At 42.6% G+C, this 18780-nt stretch overlaps 1 protein-coding gene across 1 annotated transcript in view; it reads left to right on the plus strand.

Moving 5' to 3' along the window:
* MOV10L1 (Mov10 like RNA helicase 1) overlaps positions 1 to 18580 on the plus strand; it is a 286876-nt gene extending 268296 nt beyond the window's left edge. Inside the window, exons 23-26 of the mRNA XM_073619737.1 lie at positions 4692 to 4799; positions 11739 to 11879; positions 12590 to 12681; positions 18160 to 18580. Coding sequence (XP_073475838.1) covers positions 4692 to 4799; positions 11739 to 11879; positions 12590 to 12681; positions 18160 to 18169 — 351 coding nt within the window. The 3' untranslated portion in view covers positions 18170 to 18580. The remainder of the gene's footprint in view (positions 1 to 4691; positions 4800 to 11738; positions 11880 to 12589; positions 12682 to 18159) is intronic.
* The last annotated feature ends 200 nt before the right edge of the window (positions 18581 to 18780 follow it).

Genomic DNA, 18780 nt, shown 5'->3' on the forward strand with positions numbered 1-18780 from the left:
ACCGTGTACAAACGATTCGCAAGTTCTGCTGCAGGAACCAAAACACACGGCACGGGGGAAACAACGAACGGCAATGGTAGAAAGTATGCAATGTATCTGATACGAATCAATTGTAAAGAGAAATGACTCTGATACGAATCGGTTGTAAAATGTATGAAATGAATCCGATACGAATCGGTAGTAAGGAGTATTAAATTAATCTGGTACGAATTGGTTGTAGAGTGTATGCCACCCCTTGCTCTGAAACCGAGCACATACCAACCACCCAGCCCCCCCAGGCTAATCAGGTGCGGACAAGGCACCAGGTGGGTCTAATTACCACCTCAATCAGCCACAGAACCCATACAAACAATACATGCTCATCTGCAAATGAATGAGATGGCAACCCCATGGACAGTGAATCTTATAACCAGTGAAGCCTATGGCGAGTGATATCGGACAACGACCGACTGCGGCTCGGAGGCCTGGATTTACAAATCTGTGGTTTTCAACACATTGCACTTTAGATTATGTCAGGTGCACAGCATTTTTATATAATACACCACCAGTTCACTTACACCTAAATTTTGGGACTTATGCACACGGGGTTCCACACTAAGGAGTACACACTCAGTTTCTACATTAAATGTTCAAACTACATTGTACATATATATTTTGGCTTATGGTTCACCTAAGTGATATTCACTAGGAATTACCTACCAACAGGACTATTGAAAAATTCCTTCTCCTACCTAAAATCCTTTTCCTATCTAAGTTAGCAGTACACATTTTATCTTCAACCAGTTTTTGCCAGCAATAGAACAGCGCCATATCTACTTCGTTTTTCCTTTCAATTTCATTTACTCCACCTAGTGGAAGTAATTGGTAGAGGCAGCAGTTCCATTAACCACTTCCTACCCCCAATCAGTACTTATTCCTTTGCGCGGTGACTTTCTCCTTTTCTTACAGATCTGTCCAAGGTTACAAAAAAAAATTCTGCTGCACTTAAGGTTCCTAAGAGCACAGTGGCCTACATAATCCTTAAATGGAAGAGGTTTGGGATGACCAGAACCCTTCCTAGAGCTGGCCGTCCGGCCAAACTGAGCTATCGGGGGAGAAGAGCCTTGGTGAGAGAGGTAAAGAAATACCCAAAGATCACTGTGGCTGAGCTTCAGAGATGCAGTCGGGAGATCAGAGAAAGTTGTAGAAAGTCAACCATCACTGCAGCCCTCCACCAGTCAGGGCTTTATGGCAAAGTGGCCCGACGGAAGCCTCTCCTCAGTGCAAGACACATGAAAGCCCGCATGGAGTTTGCTACAAAAAACACCTGAAGGACTCCAAGATGGTGAGAAATAAGATTCTCTGGTCTGATGAGACCAAGATAGAACTTTTTGGCCTTAATTCTAAGCGGTATGTGTGGAGAAAACCAGGCACTGCTCATCACCTGTCCAATACAGTCCCAACAGTGACGCATGGTGGTGGCAGCATCATGCTGCGGGGGTGTTTTTCAGCTGCAGGGATAGGACGACTGCTTGCAATCGAGGAAAAGATGAATGCAGCCAAGTACAGGGATATCCTGGACGAAAACATTCTCCAGAGTGCTCAGGACCTCAGACTGGGCCGAAGGCTTACCTTCCAACAAGACAATGACCCTAAGCACACAGCTAAAATAACGGAGTGGCTTCACAACAAATCTGTGACTGTTCTTGAATGGCCCAGCCAGAGCCCTGACTTAAAACCAATTGAGCATCTCTGGAGAGACCTAAAAATGGCTTTCCACCGTTTACCATCCAACCTGACAGAACTGGAGAGGATCTGCAAGGAGGAATGGCAGAGGATCCCCAAATCCAGGTGTGAAAAACTTGTATCTTTCCCAAAAAGACTTATGGCTGTATTAGATCAAAAGGGTGCTTCTACTAAATACTGAGCAAAGGGTCTAAATACTTAGGAACATGTAATATTTCAGTTTTTCTTTTTTAATAAATCGGCAAAAATGTCAACAATTTTGTGTTTTTCCGTCAATATGGGGTGCTGTGTGTACATTGAGGAAAAAAAATGAACTTAAATGATTTTAGCAAATGACTGCAATATAACAGAGTGAAAAATTTAAGGGGGTCTGAATACTTTCCGTCCCCACTGTATATATAATCTCTTGTTCTGCTGAGCCTGCTTATTTTACGCATGCCTTTCAATGGTGAATTCCTTGATAATTTTATCAAGGACATTACTGAGGAAAAGTACTTTTACCCCACAAAAAAACAGTCTAAGCCTACAATCATCACATCTACTGCCTTTTTAAACTGGAAGGCTTCCTTTCACCCCACCCAGGCATCCTTCTTTAGGTCAAAAGTGAGTCCACTCTCTTGTCACAAGCCTTGGACTCCAAAACCCTCCAAATCCTCCTCACAGTGAAGGAGTGAGGGGACATATTGTTAGCATTTGTACTAGTCTAGATCAGAGATGTTTCAGACCTCTGGGTCCAATCCTCATTTCCTATCCTACAATCTGCCAAAGACAGGCAGATTTGTGGGCTGCACTAAGTCAACTTCAGGCACAAGAAGTGGTAACCCCAATTCCTGTGGAGGAGAAGTTTAATGGGTTTTAATCAAACTTATTTACAGTCCCAAAACCAAATGGAAGAAGCATTTGCCCTATTTTGCACTTAAAATCCACCCACAGATTTCATATGGAGTCTGCAAGATCTGTTATCACTTCTCTCAGATCAACAGAATTTCTGGCATCGGTGGACATCCAAGATGCCTATGTTCACATTCCCATCTTTCTCCACACCAATGCTTTTTGTGCTTTGCTGTAGGAGACCAATACTTTCAATTTGTTGCCCTGCCATTTGGGCTTGCACCTGTTCCAAGAGTCTTCACAAAAGTGCTTGCTCGCTCCTGGCCTTGTTCAGATTTCAGGGCATTTAGGTAATTGGATACCTGGATGGCCTTTTGCTGAAAGATTATTAAGCTACAGTATTGTCTTCCAGCATCCAAAAGACAATATTCCTTCAAATTTTCTGATAGTTGATCCACTTGATAAAGTCTGCCCTCCAGCTTTTCCATTGCTTGGGGTACTTGGGGCTGATCTTGGACACGGCACAGGCAAAAATTTTCCATCCTCAGGAAAAGATTGCTTCTCTGAGGTCCAACTGTTGAACTATCATGTCAACCTGGCATTCTTCAACTCGCTTCTTCATGAATGTTTTTGGGCCTCATGGCAGCTTCCTACAAACCACTCAGGACCTTTTGCAGCTCAATATTTTCAGAATGTGGAACAAGCAGATCCCTTCTATGGATCACCCACTACTGCTGTTAGCCAGGCGAAAATGTACATAGCACAGTGGATTTCTAGCTCAGCCCTAGAATCTGTGAAGCCCCTGCCTGGATGTGGTCATAGCAGTTATGGTCTACCTAGCTGCAATATCCTCCTTCATAAAGACAGTAATTTTTTTTGTCCTCCCTGAAGGCCCCAAAGAAGAGACATCCTGCTTCCTCTTCCACCATTGCTAGGTGACATAGGCTGCTAATTTCCAGGGTTTATGATATCATGGAATGGGTTTTCTTCTGTCCTATTTTTCTCCTTTTCTGCTTGCTACAAAACTAGAGTCCCACAGAGTGGGCATATGAGGATGCAGTTTAGGCATTCCCAGCAAAGCTTTTGCCAGTACCCAATCGCCTGAAGTTGGCGGTATATAACCCATGGTCTATGACTTCCTGTCCTGTACTTAAAGGGTTTGTGAACCTATTTGTAAAAGTCTATGCCAGCCCCTCTATTAGAGGCTGGCATAGCACACTGTGTTAAGCATTTTTAAAAATGAGCGCTGTAAATATTGATTTCCAGCTGTCTTCAGGCCGGTCACGTGACTCGCGGCAGCTTTTCCGCTCCAACGGATGGCCTCTGCTGGATTAACTGTGATCTCCCTCTGACGTCAGCCGGGGAGATCACGTAGCTGCTCGGCTCCACCCGCAGAAGCTCTGCCTCAGCTAAAGCGGCCGCAAGTCATGTGACCGGCCTGAAGTCAGCTGAAAATGGGTATTTTACAGTGCTCGTTTAAAAAAATGCTTAACAGTGTGCTATGCCAGCCTCTAATAGAGGGGCTGGCAGTGACAATTATAGTTTTTTTTTTTTTTCTCAATAGCGGCGGGTGGGGCTGAGCGGAGACAGAGAGGGGGATGGCAGGAAGGAGGGGGGAGAGAGAAGAGCAGGGCAGCCTATCACTTTGACCACGGTGATCAGGGCGGGGCAGCCCTGGTTATCATGATCTGTTTAGAGAGGCCATACAGGAAGTGGCATATTCATGTTTTTTTTGTTTTTTGTTATTTTACAGCTTAGAGGGGGAGCAGATTACACAGCACAAGCGCTGTGCTGTTTAATCTGCTTTAAAGGACCATTGTATGCACCACTGTCAGTATTAAATGGTCTGTCTCAGCCCTCTAACTTCCACTTTTGCTGAACAGCTTGGTCTGTTAAATGTAGTTGGGAAAAAACATAAGAATAAACAGGTACTAAAAATAAAATAAAATGAAAAAATAGACTGTTTTGTTAATGCTAGTGACTTTGCTTTTAGTACTGTTTTAGGAATCTTTTTCGGGAATAAGGACAATTGTTTGAAAATTGGAGCAGTAATCTGTAAATACTAATTTAAATAAAGTCTAATATTGTACTATTTATACTGTAACAGATGACTAGCTGAAGTATTTCATTTCTAGGTTGAAAAAATAAGAACCCTTTTGCGGACTGTTGATCTGATGGACATTAAAGTTGGATCAGTAGAAGAATTTCAGGGCCAAGAGTTCCTTGTAATCATTATTTCAATGGTTTGTATTAAAAGCTTGAGAGTCCTTGAAAAGTATATAGATGACTCATCTATACCATTTAATTCTTGCATTAATTTGTATTTTTATGCTTATTAACACAAATACTAGCTACTATAGATTATGATATCTAAAAAATAATTACAAAACACTGAATGAATGAAATATTTAATATGAAGTGTTAAATCAGTTGTCTAAGGTCCTACAGTTCATCTAGAAAGTATTCACGGTGCTTCACTTTTTCCATATTTTGTTACAGCCCTATTCCAAAATGGATTAAATTCATTATATTCCTCAAAATTATACAAACAATACCCCATTAATGACAACGTGAAAAGTTTTTGAAATCTGCAAATTTATTAAAAATTTAAAAAATCACATGCGCACAAGTATTCACAGCCTTTGCCATGACTCTCAAAATTGAGATGTTTTACAACTTGATTGGAGTCCACCTGTGGTAAATTCAAAAACACAATACTAATCCAGCGCCAATGTGTGTAAACCCAGGGACCTCAATCAAGGCATGTAGAAAATAATCAAATAATACAAATGTATACCATATAGTCAGTCATCCATGTGACACATAACATGTACTAAGTAGATTGACAAGACTTAAAATGGGGGGGGGGGGGGGGTTGGGGGAAAGGGAAAGGGAAATCAGTGCAGCTGGACTAGCCGTAACTGATAGATACAGATTTAAAACAATAACCAAAGAATGTCCAGCGCTCTGAATGTCTCATAAACAGTTGCCAGCAGTCCAATAATAAAGGTTAAGAGATTTAATGTTTGTGTATGATAAAAACACTGTAATAAAAGCAATAAATGAACAGTATGTCATCCTATGTTAATAACACTGTAGGACACTTGAATAAGAAAGTTTCTAACAGCCAGAAGTTCCAATCAGCAGCAGGCAGTTTAAGACTGGAGATCCATCCAAAAAACCTAACCCTAGGCTGGGAAGCAGATGGAAGGGAGTTGGAGGGGAGATGGAAGCCCCAGCCCGCCAAACTCAGGGGATCCACACTGTAAAAATCAGCTTAAGATGGAGAGGCTCACCAATTCCGGAGGACAGATCTGTGAATGTGATGTGAAGGCAGGCTGTGAATCCACCGGGAGGGAAAGGTCTCGCAGACGCTCTGTGTCAGGGGATGATGACGTCAGCCCAGCTGGAAGAGGAAGGCGCGGCTTCACACAGGGGAACCGCCGGAACAACAGCTGATAGCGCTGGGCAGCTGCAATGCCGGTCTGTGTCCCCTCTGACTGGAAAAACCTCAGTGGGAGGCAGTGACACTTGGTGAAGCCGTAGTGGTAGTGATAAAACTTATCAAGAGGTGACAAGGTGGACAGGAAGCCACCAGGGGACAGGCTGGGGGCATAAACCAATGAGTCTGCCGGTTTGTGTCACCTCTGCATGGAGTGAACCTCAGGAAAAAGTGATGGCAATCAGGAAGTCTAGTGAACCACATGGGCTGCCAGCCAGAAGTAGATAGATGGAATTGGCAGACGAATGGGAGAACGCTGTGTGTGGACCATATGAGGCTCCCACGGGTGGGTAAAAGAGCGTTTGCGCTTTTTCATAGTCCCATAGACTATGAAAAAGCGCGAAACGCGTCGTCAAGGCAACTACTAACAGAGTTTCCACTCAGCACCATGCCACGGTGAATCCATCCTCTCTTTTACCCACCCGTGGGAGCCTCATATGGTCCACACACAGCGTTCTCCCATTCGCCTGCCAATTCCATCTATCTACTTCTGGCTGGCAGCCCATGTGGTTCACTAGACTTCCTGATTGCCATCACTTTTTCCTGAGGTTCACTCCATGCAGAGGTGACACAAACCGGCAGACTCATTGGTTTATGCCCCCAGCCTGTCCCCTGGTGGCTTCCTGTCCACCTTGTCACCTCTTGATAAGTTTTATCACTACCACTACGGCTTCACCAAGTGTCACTGCCTCCCACTGAGGTTTTTCCAGTCAGAGGGGACACAGACCGGCATTGCAGCTGCCCAGCGCTATCAGCTGTTGTTCCGGCGGTTCCCCTGTGTGAAGCCGCGCCTTCCTCTTCCAGCTGGGCTGACGTCATCATCCCCTGACACAGAGCGTCTGCGAGACCTTTCCCTCCCGGTGGATTCACAGCCTGCCTTCACATCACATTCACAGATCTGTCCTCCGGAATCGGTGAGCCTCTCCATCTTAAGCTGATTTTTACAGTGTGGATCCCCTGAGTTTGGCGGGCTGGGGCTTCCATCTCCCCTCCAACTCCCTTCCATCTGCTTCCCAGCCTGGGGTTAGGTTTTTTGGATGGATCTCCAGTCTTAAACTGCCTGCTGCTGATTGGAACTTCTGGCTGTTAGAAACTTTCTTATTCAAGTGTCCTACAGTGTTATTAACATAGGATGACATACTGTTCATTTATTGCTTTTATTACAGTGTTTTTATCATACACAAACATTAAATCTCTTAACCTTTATTATTGGACTGCTGGCAACTGTTTATGAGACATTCAGAGCGCTGGACATTCTTTGGTTACTGTGGTAAATTCAGTTGATTGGACATGATTTAGAAAGATACACACCTGTCTATATAAAATCCCGCAGTTAACTGTGCATGTCAGAGCATAAACCAAGCCATGGAGTCCAAGGAATTGTCTGTAGACCCCTGAGACAGGATTGTATCGAGGCACAGATCTGGGGAAGGGTACAGAAAAATTTCCACAGCGTTGGAGGTCCCGATGAGCACAGTGGCCTCCATCATCCATAAATGGAAGAAGTTTGCAACCACCAGGACTCTAACTAGAGCGGGCCACCTGGCAAAACTGAGCAATCTGGGGAGAAAGGGAGGTGACCAAGAACCCGATGGTGACGCTGACAAAGCTCCAGCATTTCTCTGTGGAGAGAGGAGAACCTTCCAGAAGAACAACCATCTCTGCAGCACTCTACCAATCAGACCTGTATGGTAGAGTGGGAAGACTGAAGCCACTCCTCAGTAAAAAGCACATGACAGTCCATCTGGAGTTTGCCAAAAGGCACTTGAAGGAAGCTCAGACCACGATAAAAAAATCTTTCTGGTCTGATGAAATAAAGATTGAACTCTTTGGCCTGAATGGCAAGCGTCATGTCTGGTGGAAACCAGGTACTGCTAATCAGCTGGCCAATACAATCCCTACAGTGAAGCATGGTGGTGGCAGCATCATGCTGTGGGAATGTTTTTCAGCGGCAGGAACTGGGAGACTAGTCAGGATCTAGGGAAAGATGAATGTAAGCTGAAGACATCCTTGATGAAAACTTGCTTCAGAGCACACTGGACCTCAGACTGGGGCGAAGTTTCATCTTCCAACAGGACAATGACCCTAAACACACAGCCAAGATAACACGAGTGGCTATGGTACAACTCTGTGAATATCTTTGAGTGGTCCAGCCAGAGCCAAGATGTGAACCCGATTGAACATCTCTGGAAAGATATGAAAATGGCTGTGCACCAACTCTCCCCATCCAACTTGATGGAGCTTGAGAGGTCCTGCAAAGAAGAATGGAAGAAACTGCCCAAAAATAGGTGTGCCAAGCTTGTAGCATCATTATTATTATTATTATTATTATTATTTTATTTTATTTTTTTATTTTATTATTAATATTATTATTATTATACAGGTTTTATATAGCACCAACAGTTTGTGCAGCGCTTAACAAAATAAAGGCAGACATTAGTTAGATTACAATTTGGTACAAGAGGAATCGGACGGCTCTGCTCGTTTACAATCTAAAAAGGAAGGGTCAATTGATACAAAAGGTAATAGCTGTGGGGGATGAGTTGGAGGAAGTAAAACAGTGTTAGTTAGAAGCAGGATAGGCTTCTTTTAAAGAGAAGGGTTTTCAGGGATCCTCTAAAGATGGATAGTTTAGGGGACAGTCGGGCAGATTGGGGTAGGGAATCATACTCAAATAGACTTGAGGCTGTAAATGGTGCCAAAGATGATTCAACAAAGTATTGAGCATAGGCTGTGAATACATATGTACATTTGATTTTTTTTTTTCGCTTTTTATTTTTAATAAATTTGCAAAGATTTCAAACTTCTTTTCTGTTGTCATGGGGTATTGTTTGTAGAATTTTGAGGAAAATAATGAATTTAATACTTTTTGAAAAATGTAAATACTTTCCAGATGCACTGTAAATTGGCTTTTTAAAATGCAATTTGAAATCCATGTATATACATACCAGGCCCCACTCATTGTCAAGACAGGGACACGGGTAGCAGGATAATGGGTGTAACATGTAACCGGTTACAAAAGGTGAATTTATCCTTTAAGCTTTCAAGTAAGAAAAAACAATATAAGGTAACAGTATCATATACAGTAGTAAACCTCCAGCATAGGAAGTATACATAGTGTTAATGACATCAGGAAGGGACTAGTTAAAGGTCCCATGTTATAGTCCAGCAATAGTTAAGGAAAACGGTTTTGAGGCAGCCGACGACTGGGAGTCAATTTATGCGGAGGAGGGCAATCCAAACTCTAATACTAAACAATGCAACAGAGGGGTTGGGCAGGACTGCACCTGCCCACCAAGCCACTGGGTCAGGCGATGTCCGCTATACTCCAGATTCAGCTATAACATACGTGATCATCATAAGAACTCTAAACATAAGGTGTACACAACCTCAGTAGGATCATCTGTATGTATCATTCTCGTTCATGTACATGTCACATATAAAGACTGAACAATAACCATGAGATGGGTATCCCAACAACGACACTAAAAATACCTAAATATTTGTTGACTTTCACAGAAAGCATTTTCATATATGAGAATGGAGGCTATATACTGTATCTCTTGCTTTGCAGTTAGTACTTCATCTAATTATGGTAACCGTCACAAAAGCAGGATAGAAAGATTTTCTGTTTGTTTTTTTTAATATAGTATGATGTGCTCTTGGCTATCTGCTAAACAAGCACCATTGATATACGTTAATGACTGTTATGCAGCCATCTATTAATTTTCAGTGACATCTTTTTAGATCATTTGTCAATCTGTTACACCCACTTAAATTGCTGTCTGTGACTCACGGTAGACCCAGAATATTTTACTGAATGAAAGACCTAACTTTCTAATTTTTTTTTTTTTTCTGCTTTCCGCTTCTGATCCCAGCCTTAGGCCGCGATTTTGACAAGACAGTCATACGACTGTGAATCTGACTTTGCCCCACGACTTGAAGTAGGACTTCAATGAGCAGGGACGCGACTTAGATTACCAAATAATTAGGGGAAACTCCACGCCAATTTTTTTTTTTTAAACGGCATGGGTTCCCCCTTCATGAGCATACCGGGCCCTTCGGCCTGGTATGGTTTTTTTGGCATGGGGTCCCCCCCACAATCCATACCAGACCCTTATCCGAGCACCAGCCTGGCCGGTCAGAAAGGGGGTGGGGACGAGTGAGCGCCCCGCCCCCCCCATGAGCCGTACCAGGCCGCATGCCCTCAATATGAGGGGGTGGGTGCTTTGGGGCAGGGGGGCACCCTGCGGCCCCCACCCCAAAGCACCTTGCCCCCATGTTGATAAGGGCCCCTTCCCAACAACCCTGGCCATTGGTTGTCGGGGTCTGTGGGCGGGGGGGCTTATCAGAATCTGGGAGCCCCTTTTAATAAGGGGGCCCCCAGATACCAGCCCCCCACCCTATGTGAATGAGTATGGGGTACAAAAAAAAACACACGAGACAGGCTTTTAAACTAAATTTATTGGGCAGCTAAGGGGGTCTCTTCCGACTTCTCCTGCTCTCCGATTCTTCTACCGCTCTCCGGTGCCTTCTGCCGGGCTCCTCAGCTATCTTCTTCCAGCTCTTTTGCTAGCGTTGGCCCGGTCTTCTGCGTCGTCTTCCTCCCTGTTCTCTTCTGCCGTTGTTGACCTGACGCTCTCTCCCGCTGTAATGCCGTGTGCTCGGTGCGCAGCGATTTATATAGGCATGGGGCGTGGTCACCGGGTGATGTCACCCAGTAACCCCGCCACCTTATGACGTCAGAGTCCCATCATGCCCCGGGCTGTGGCATCATAAAGGGATGGTGTCACCGGGTGACATCACCCCGTGACCACGCTCTATGACTATATAAATCGGTGCGCACCGCTCACACGGCATTACAGTGGGAGAGAGCGTCAGGTCAACATCGGAAGAAGAGAAGAGGGAGGAAGACGACAGAGAAGGCCGGGCCAACGCTAGTAAAAGAGCTGGAAGAAGATAGCGGAAGAGCCCGGCAGAAGGCACCAGAGAGCGGGAGAAGAATCGGAGAGCGGAGAAAGAAATTGCCGTGGAGTTAGCCTTTATGCACAAGTCGCATGCCAAAGTCCGATCAGTTAATAGGGAATCCGACTTAAAGTCATGGCAATATGAATGGTAGTCATTCAAAATCATGGAGAATGACTTGTCATGCGATTTTGCAGTCCAAAATCGTGGGACAAGTCGTATAAGTGTGAAAGGGGACTTAATGTTGTTGTTAAAGGCATTATAAACCTTCCTAACTGCACCTTGTGTTTTCGCCTGCATAAGATGTGCATTGATCATGTAGTTTCATTGTGTCATTTGCTGCTGTGTACACACAGCCTATATTAGAATTATTCTTCACATTCTTGTGTCAGAAGTTTGTTTCGAACATGAGGCATGGCATGTGGAACTGCGCAGGCATACAAAAAAACCTTTGTATGCATTCTGAGAACTGACCTTCCCTATAAAGAAAATATATATCCCACAATCCCTGGGTCGCCCAGTCTAGTGCTCTGCAGGTGAGAGCTAAACAGTAAATAGATCTGAAACAGACACAAACAGGCCGAGCAATTAACAGGGAGCTCAGTTTGTACTCATCACAGGTGGATACTGAGTTATGTCTGGTTTCAAAAATCGTGTCAGTAGAAGCCACTGAGAAGTTGCTGGAATAGATTCAAATGAAAATGTTGGTTTACAGGTGCGATCTTGTGAGGAATATTTATATGGGGATTCAAGAATCTTTCTGGGTTTTCTTTCCAATCCAAAACGTTTCAATGTTGCAACAACTCGACCAAAAGCTCTGCTGATTGTGCTCGGGAATCCTCATATCCTTGTTAAGGTATGTTAATGCCATCTCCATTCAAAACTGGAATCACTTATAGAAAAGGTAAAAATAAATATATGCAAATGTTTATAATGGGCCTCAAATCCCCCTTTTGTCACTGCGTTTACAATGAGATTAAGCTGCAGAACTGAGGTTGTGCTCATACTTGCCTCAAGAAATAGGTATTCCAATCTCATCCTTTTGTATGTTTAGGAGCCTCTTCACACTTTTCTGTTCTTTTCTGTGATGCATTACCACATAAACATTAATGTAGAATAATTTCCACATTACCTTGTAGCATTGCAATAATGCAATCAGCTCATTTTGAATGGACAGAAATAAAGTACCTGCACCACTTTTTTTTAAGGCAGTGCACAACCATGCATGGCATGTGCGTCATGGTGCACTGTACTGTTAGTTACTCTACTCGTGGCATGGGGTGCAACTCTAAATGAATAGCACTGCAATAAATACACCCTAAAGTTACAGCAGTTCATAGGTGTAAAGCCAACCTAAGTCCTAGAATGGTTTAACTAGAAGAAAAAACACCAAATAAAAAATCAAATCATAAAATGTGGCATGTACAGAGGTTAAGACACCATTTCAGTCTTGTACTTGTACATTTCATGTTGCCGGCTAAAGGTTTTTCTATTATTGTGCTAGGAAAATGTTACTTAATTAAAAGGTTCATGTTTTATGCACAATATGTTCAACTTTTCTTCTAGGATCCATGTGTAAGTGCACTACTTGAATACAGTATAATCAATGGAGCGTACACTGGATGTAATCTACCCCCTGGCCTTGAATGCCTGCAGCAGTGAGTGTTTCTAAGATGTCCAGTTTGAACTGAGTTTGTATATACAATGCTATAATTGCAGTTTACAACTGTTTTCTGCAACAGTTTTTTTTTTTAACTTCTGATTGGAATTCTTCTTTAACCACTTCCAACCCAAACCAATTCTGGCACTCCTCTCCTACATGTAAAAACATAATTTTTTTTTGCTGGAAAATTACTCAGAACCCACAAACATTATATATGTTTTTTAGCAATGACCCTGGTGAATAAAATTGTTGCAAAAAAGAGAACCCCAAAAAAAAAAAAAGATATCTGAATGATTCCTGCAGCATCATTCTGATATCTTCACTCAAAGTCCAGGATGGCATATGATGGTGGGTACTGGTTAATATTTTGTTTAACTGCTTGCAGACCAGCCACCGTCCTTATACTGCGGCAGGTTGGCCCCCTCGGGCGAGCCGTCGTAGCTGTAAGTCGACTGCTTAAAAAGCCCTAGGGGGTCGCGATGTCCGCCGGGCACCAGCGATCGCTCCTGGGAGACAGAACAGAGGTCTGTCAATGTAAATAGACAGATCTCCGTTATGTCAGGGGTGAGGAGACTAATCAGTTGTTCCTACTGCTTAGGAACAACGATCGGTCTCCTCCCCCCAGGCAGTCCCATCCCCCACAGTTAGAAACACTCCCTAGGTAACACATTTAACCCCTTGATCGCCCCCTAGTGTTAACTCCTTCCCTGCCAATGACATTTATATAGTAATCAGTGGCTATTTTTAGCACTGATTGCTGTGTAAATGTCAATGGTCCCAAAAAAGTGTCCGATCTCTGTCGCAGTCCCAATTACACTGCAATTACTAGTAAAAAAAAATAATAAAAATGCCATAAATATATCCCCTATTTTGTAGACAATATAACTTTTGCTCAAACCAATAAATATACACTTATTTCATTCTTTTTACCAAAAATATGTAGAAGAATACATATCGGCCTAAACAGAGAGAATTTTTTTTTTTTTTTTTTTTTGTTTTTTTTTTGTGTTTTTTTTTTTTTTTCAAAAATGTCTTTTTTTTTTTTTTTTTTTTTTTTTTTTGTTTATAGCGCAAAAAATAAAAACCGCAGAGGTGATCAAATACCACCAAAAGAAAGCTCTGTTTCTGTGGAAAAAAGGATATCAATTTTGTTTGGGTACAGCGTCGCACGACCGCGCGATTGGCCTGCTCATTAAGGGGGCAAATCTTCCAGAGCTTAAGTGGTTAAAGTACTACAACGGAAAAAACACGTGGGAGAGACATAGAGGCTGCACACCCTGAAAATGAATAGACAAGCAAGGAAAATTCCCCCAAGGGGCTTTTTAGCAGCAATATAACAAGGCTCAAGATGGAATGAATGTAGAAAATTCTTTATTAAAAATTCAAAGAGTTCACGTGTTATGTTACAATTAAAATATATAGAGATATCGGCTATGGGATACATACAATTTTCCAAGGTACAATAATGCAAGAGCGACTATACCCAGTAATCCATAGTTGGATGTTTGGCTGTGTAGAGAACCCCAAGTGGTTAAAGTACAACTAGGGGCTCTTGTATAACAGACCAAATCCAGTTACTATGTGATGCACAATCCTGATAAAGTAAACAAAAAAAGTACTTCATCTTCCCCAAGCCAAATTCTCCAAATGCCCCCCCTTCCAAACACTGCAGCTCAAACCAAGGCTTGTGTATCAGCAGTGACCATGCCATCTGCAGTATTTTTTCATACCACTCTGATGCTAGCAGGCACAGTCTACATGAGTGCCAACTCTAATCTGAATTCAGAAGTGCAGCATCATTGCCACGCTCTTACAGACAGCTGTATTAGGTTAGCCTTACTGGCACAATAAACAGTTATTTTTAAGTGCAGATACTCTTAAAAATAGGTGTTGTAGCACATATTTTTAATGGGAAGCAATAGTTCTACCTTAACCGCTTCAGCCCCGGAAGATTTGGCTGCTGAATGACCAGGCCATTTTTTGCGATTCGGCACTGCGTCGCTTTAACTGACAAGTGCGCAGTCGTGCAATGCTACACCCAAACAAAACTGATGTCTTTTTTTCCCCACAAATGGTGCTTTCTTTTGGTGGTGTTTGATCATCTCTGCAGTTTTTATTTTTTGCGCTATAAATAAAAAAAGAGCGACAATTTTGAACAAAATAGGGGATAGATTTATAGCATTTTTATTATTATTGGTTTTTTTTTTTTTTTTTTTTTTTTACTAATGGTGGCGATCTGAGATTTTTATCAGGACTGCGACATTATGGCGGACACATTTGACACTTTTGACACATTTTTGGGAACGTTGGCATTTATACAGCGAACAGTGCTATAAAAATGCACTGATTACTGTAAAAATGTCACTGGCAGGAAAGGGGTTAACACTAGGGCACGATCAAGGGGTTAACTGTGTTCCCTCTCTGTGTTCTAACTGAAAGGAGTATGGGACTGTCTAGAGGAGATGTCAGATCACTGTTCATACTTTGTATGAACACACGATCAGTCTCTTCTCCCCTCAGAGAACCGGGATCTGTGTGTTTATCGGTGTGTCACGAGCGATAGCGGGAGCCCGGCGGTCATCGCGACCACCGGGCACTCACATCGGCTCTGGGGGGCGAGCAGTGGGCGCGCGTGCCCCTAGTGGCCACAGGGCGAAGCAACGTTACATAACGTCGTTTCGCCCAGCTGTGCCATTCTGCGGCGGCGGCTGGTCGGCAAGTGGTTAACCATTTCAGCCCCGGAAGGATTACTCTCCTAATAACCAGGCCGTTTTTTGCAATACGGCACTGCACCACTTTAACTGACAATTGCGACGTTGTACCCAAACAAAATTTATGTCCTTTTTTTCCCAGGTTTTTGATCACCTCTGCGGTTTTTATTTTTTTGCATTATAAGCAAAAAAAGACTGACAATTTTTGAAAAAAAATATATTTTTTACTTTCTGCTATAATACATATCCCCAAAAAATGTATTTATCAGTTTAGGCCAATATGTATTCTACTACATATATTAGGTAAAACAAATCGCAATAAGTATATATTGATTGGTTGCGCAAAAGTTATAGCATCTACAAAATTGAGGAAAGATTTAGGGACTTTATTTCTTTTTTTTTTTTTTTTTACTGTTTTTACTAGTAATGGCAGGGATCAGCGATTTTTAGCGGGACTGCGACATTGTGGCAACAAATCTGACACTTTTTGTGACCAGTGACACCAATACAGTGATCGGTTCTATAAAAATGCACTGATCACTGTAATGGCACTGGCAGGGAAGGTGTTAACACTAGGGGGTGATCAAGGGGTTAAATGTCCCCTAGGGAGGCGTTTCTAATGGTCCGGGGGAAGGACTGACTGGAAGTAGAAAGAGATCGCTGTTCCTGATCACTGTCAGAACGGGATCCGCCTTGTTTACATAGGCAGATCCCTGTTCTGCCTCTCTTTACCGTGATCGTGGGTGACTGAGGGACGTCCCGCGGCATGCGCCCGCAGTACCACATGCACAGATCAACGTACAGGTATGTCTGTTTGCGCAGTTGAGCCGCCTTGCTACAGTATACATGCGGAAGGCGGTCAGCAAGTGGTTAAATATATGTTAAAGTGATTTTAAATCCTCTCATATATTCAGTGAAGTGAACAGCCTGAGGTGATGCACAGGGATGAAACAAAGTGCCCATCAGTGCGGCATATTAGTGCCTCCTCATCAGTGCCCATCAGTACTGCCCCATCAGCGCAGAAAAATTATTAATTTACTGACAAATTAAGAAAAATATTACACGGGAGATAAAAGCAGCTGGAAATTTGTGTGGGGAGGGAACTTAGAGATAGATTAGCAGAGAGCTTGTCTATTCACAATACAGCTCTGCAAGTTTCTTTGTTCCTCTGCCTATGTGGAGGGGGTGTGTGCCTTTCTTCCAATCAGCTGTCACACAGTTTATGCCCAGACTCCCCTCCCACTGCTGAAACAGGAGGAAAGATTTGAAACATGATGTGCACTTTCTAAAGAATATAGAAAGGGAAAGACAGCAGATATACAGGTAAAACTTATGTAGGGAGATTTGTTTAATCTCTGTGTATCATCTGAGGCTGTTTACTTCACTGGATATATGTGAGGGTTTACATCCACGTTGGGGTTTCTTGGCTGTCACTTGGAAACCTGAAGTTTCAGCTCCCTCCTTTGTTGCCTTGGAGGACTGTTTTGTGTCATTGTCATGCTGAAAGACCCATTCATGACCCATCTTCAGTGTTCTGGCTGAGGGAAGAAGGTTCTCATCCAGGATTTTACAATACACGGTCCCATCCCCTCAATGCAGCAAAGTCGGTCTGTACTTTTAGCAGAGAAACGGCCCCAAAGCATCATGTTTCCACCTCCATGCTTGACTGTGGGGATGGTGTTTTTCAGATCATAGTCAGCATCTTCCCTCCAAACACAGCGAGTCCCCCTCCTCAAGAAGGCACATGTACATTCATGCCAATGAACATCTAAATGATTTAGAGAAGGATTGGGAGAAAGTGATGTGGTCAGATGAAAAAAAAATTGAGCTCTTTGGCATTAACTCGACTCGTGTTTTGAGGAAGAAAATTGCTGACTATGACCCTAAGAACCTCATCCCTGCAGTCGAGCACGGAGGTGGAAACATGATGCTTTGGGGCTATTTCTCTGCTAAAGGTACAGGCTGACTTTGCTGCATTGAGGGGCCAATGGACAGGGTCATGTATTGTAAAAACCTTGGATGAGAACCTTCTTCCCTCAGCCAGAAAGAACACTAAAGATGGGTCGTGGATTGGTCTTCCAGCATGACAATGACCCAAACATACCGCCAATGAATGAGCAAGTTTGGGGTGTAGGAACTTGACTGGCCTGCACAGAGTCCTGACCTCAACCTGATAGAACACTTTTGGGATGAATCAGAGCGGAGGCGCAGGCCTTCTCTTCTAACATTAGTGCCTTACCTCACAAATGCGCTTCTGGAAGACTGGTCAAACATTCCCATAGACACACTCCTAAACCTCGTGGACAGGCCTCCTAGAAGAGTTGAAGCTGCTATATCTGCAAAGGTTGGACCAACTCAATATTGAACCCCCGTGGACTAAGACTGGGATGCCATTAAAGTTCATGTGAGTGTAAAGGCAGGCGTCCCAATACGTTTTGCAATATAGTGAATAGACTTTTATGCACATGACACTTTATTAATCATATGCATTTTGTGTGTACTGGACATTTTATTAATAGTATGAATTTATTTATTTTGCACTGATTATTGAGTTTTGTGGATTTTTTTGTTTTTTGCTCATTTTGTATGTATAATAGGAGAGCATTATTTGCTTTTAGTGACCACAGCTATTTAATAAGTAGGTTTTTAGTAGTATTTGATGGTTTTCACGTGACACAGACTTAAAACTTCAATTTAATTTTATATTGTGTCCTGTTATTGGTTTTGGTTTACTGATTAAGTTAAATTGTGTTCTAACGCAGGTGTGATTAATCGGACTGCATTTGTTTCCTTGTACAATGAAGAAACATTTTACTGAAGTTGAAAGAATTCACCAGAATTTGAAGCGGACTTCAGTAGTAAATTTGATTTGATAAATCTCTAAGACATTTGTGAAGAATTGACAGCCTTGTCAACTGTTTGTTTTGAGGTTTTTTTTTTTTGTTTTTTGTTTTTTTTGTGTGGAAATATATTCTCGGGCATTTACAGCCAATTGTTCAAGCCCTGAATCAAGGATTGTTCTGGTTAGCTACAAGCAATGTGGACCACTTTTTAGGCTATCTAGAATAGCGGATGGAAAATTATACTTCAATTGTCAGTATTGCTAATGTTCCACCATAAGAAAAAAAATCCTTTTCTGCTTGTTGCAGGTTTTCAGTAAACTTTGTTCTTTAATGAGTCGCACGCCCATTAAGTTAATAAAAGCATAGTTAAAGCTATGTTGGTGTGTAGTCACATTTTATTACTGGCTAAAATGTATATTGGCCAGCCTGCATTTTTTTGGAAAAGTAAAGTGTACACGTGATTCAAATATTTGAATGTGATTATAATATAAGTATTGTACAGATCTAAAGGATAGACCACAAACTCCCCAAAAAATCGCA

The sequence above is a fragment of the Aquarana catesbeiana genome, linkage group LG03, assembly GCF_042186555.1.
Source record: "Aquarana catesbeiana isolate 2022-GZ linkage group LG03, ASM4218655v1, whole genome shotgun sequence".
In the NCBI taxonomy this organism is placed as follows: Eukaryota; Metazoa; Chordata; class Amphibia; order Anura; family Ranidae; genus Aquarana; species Aquarana catesbeiana.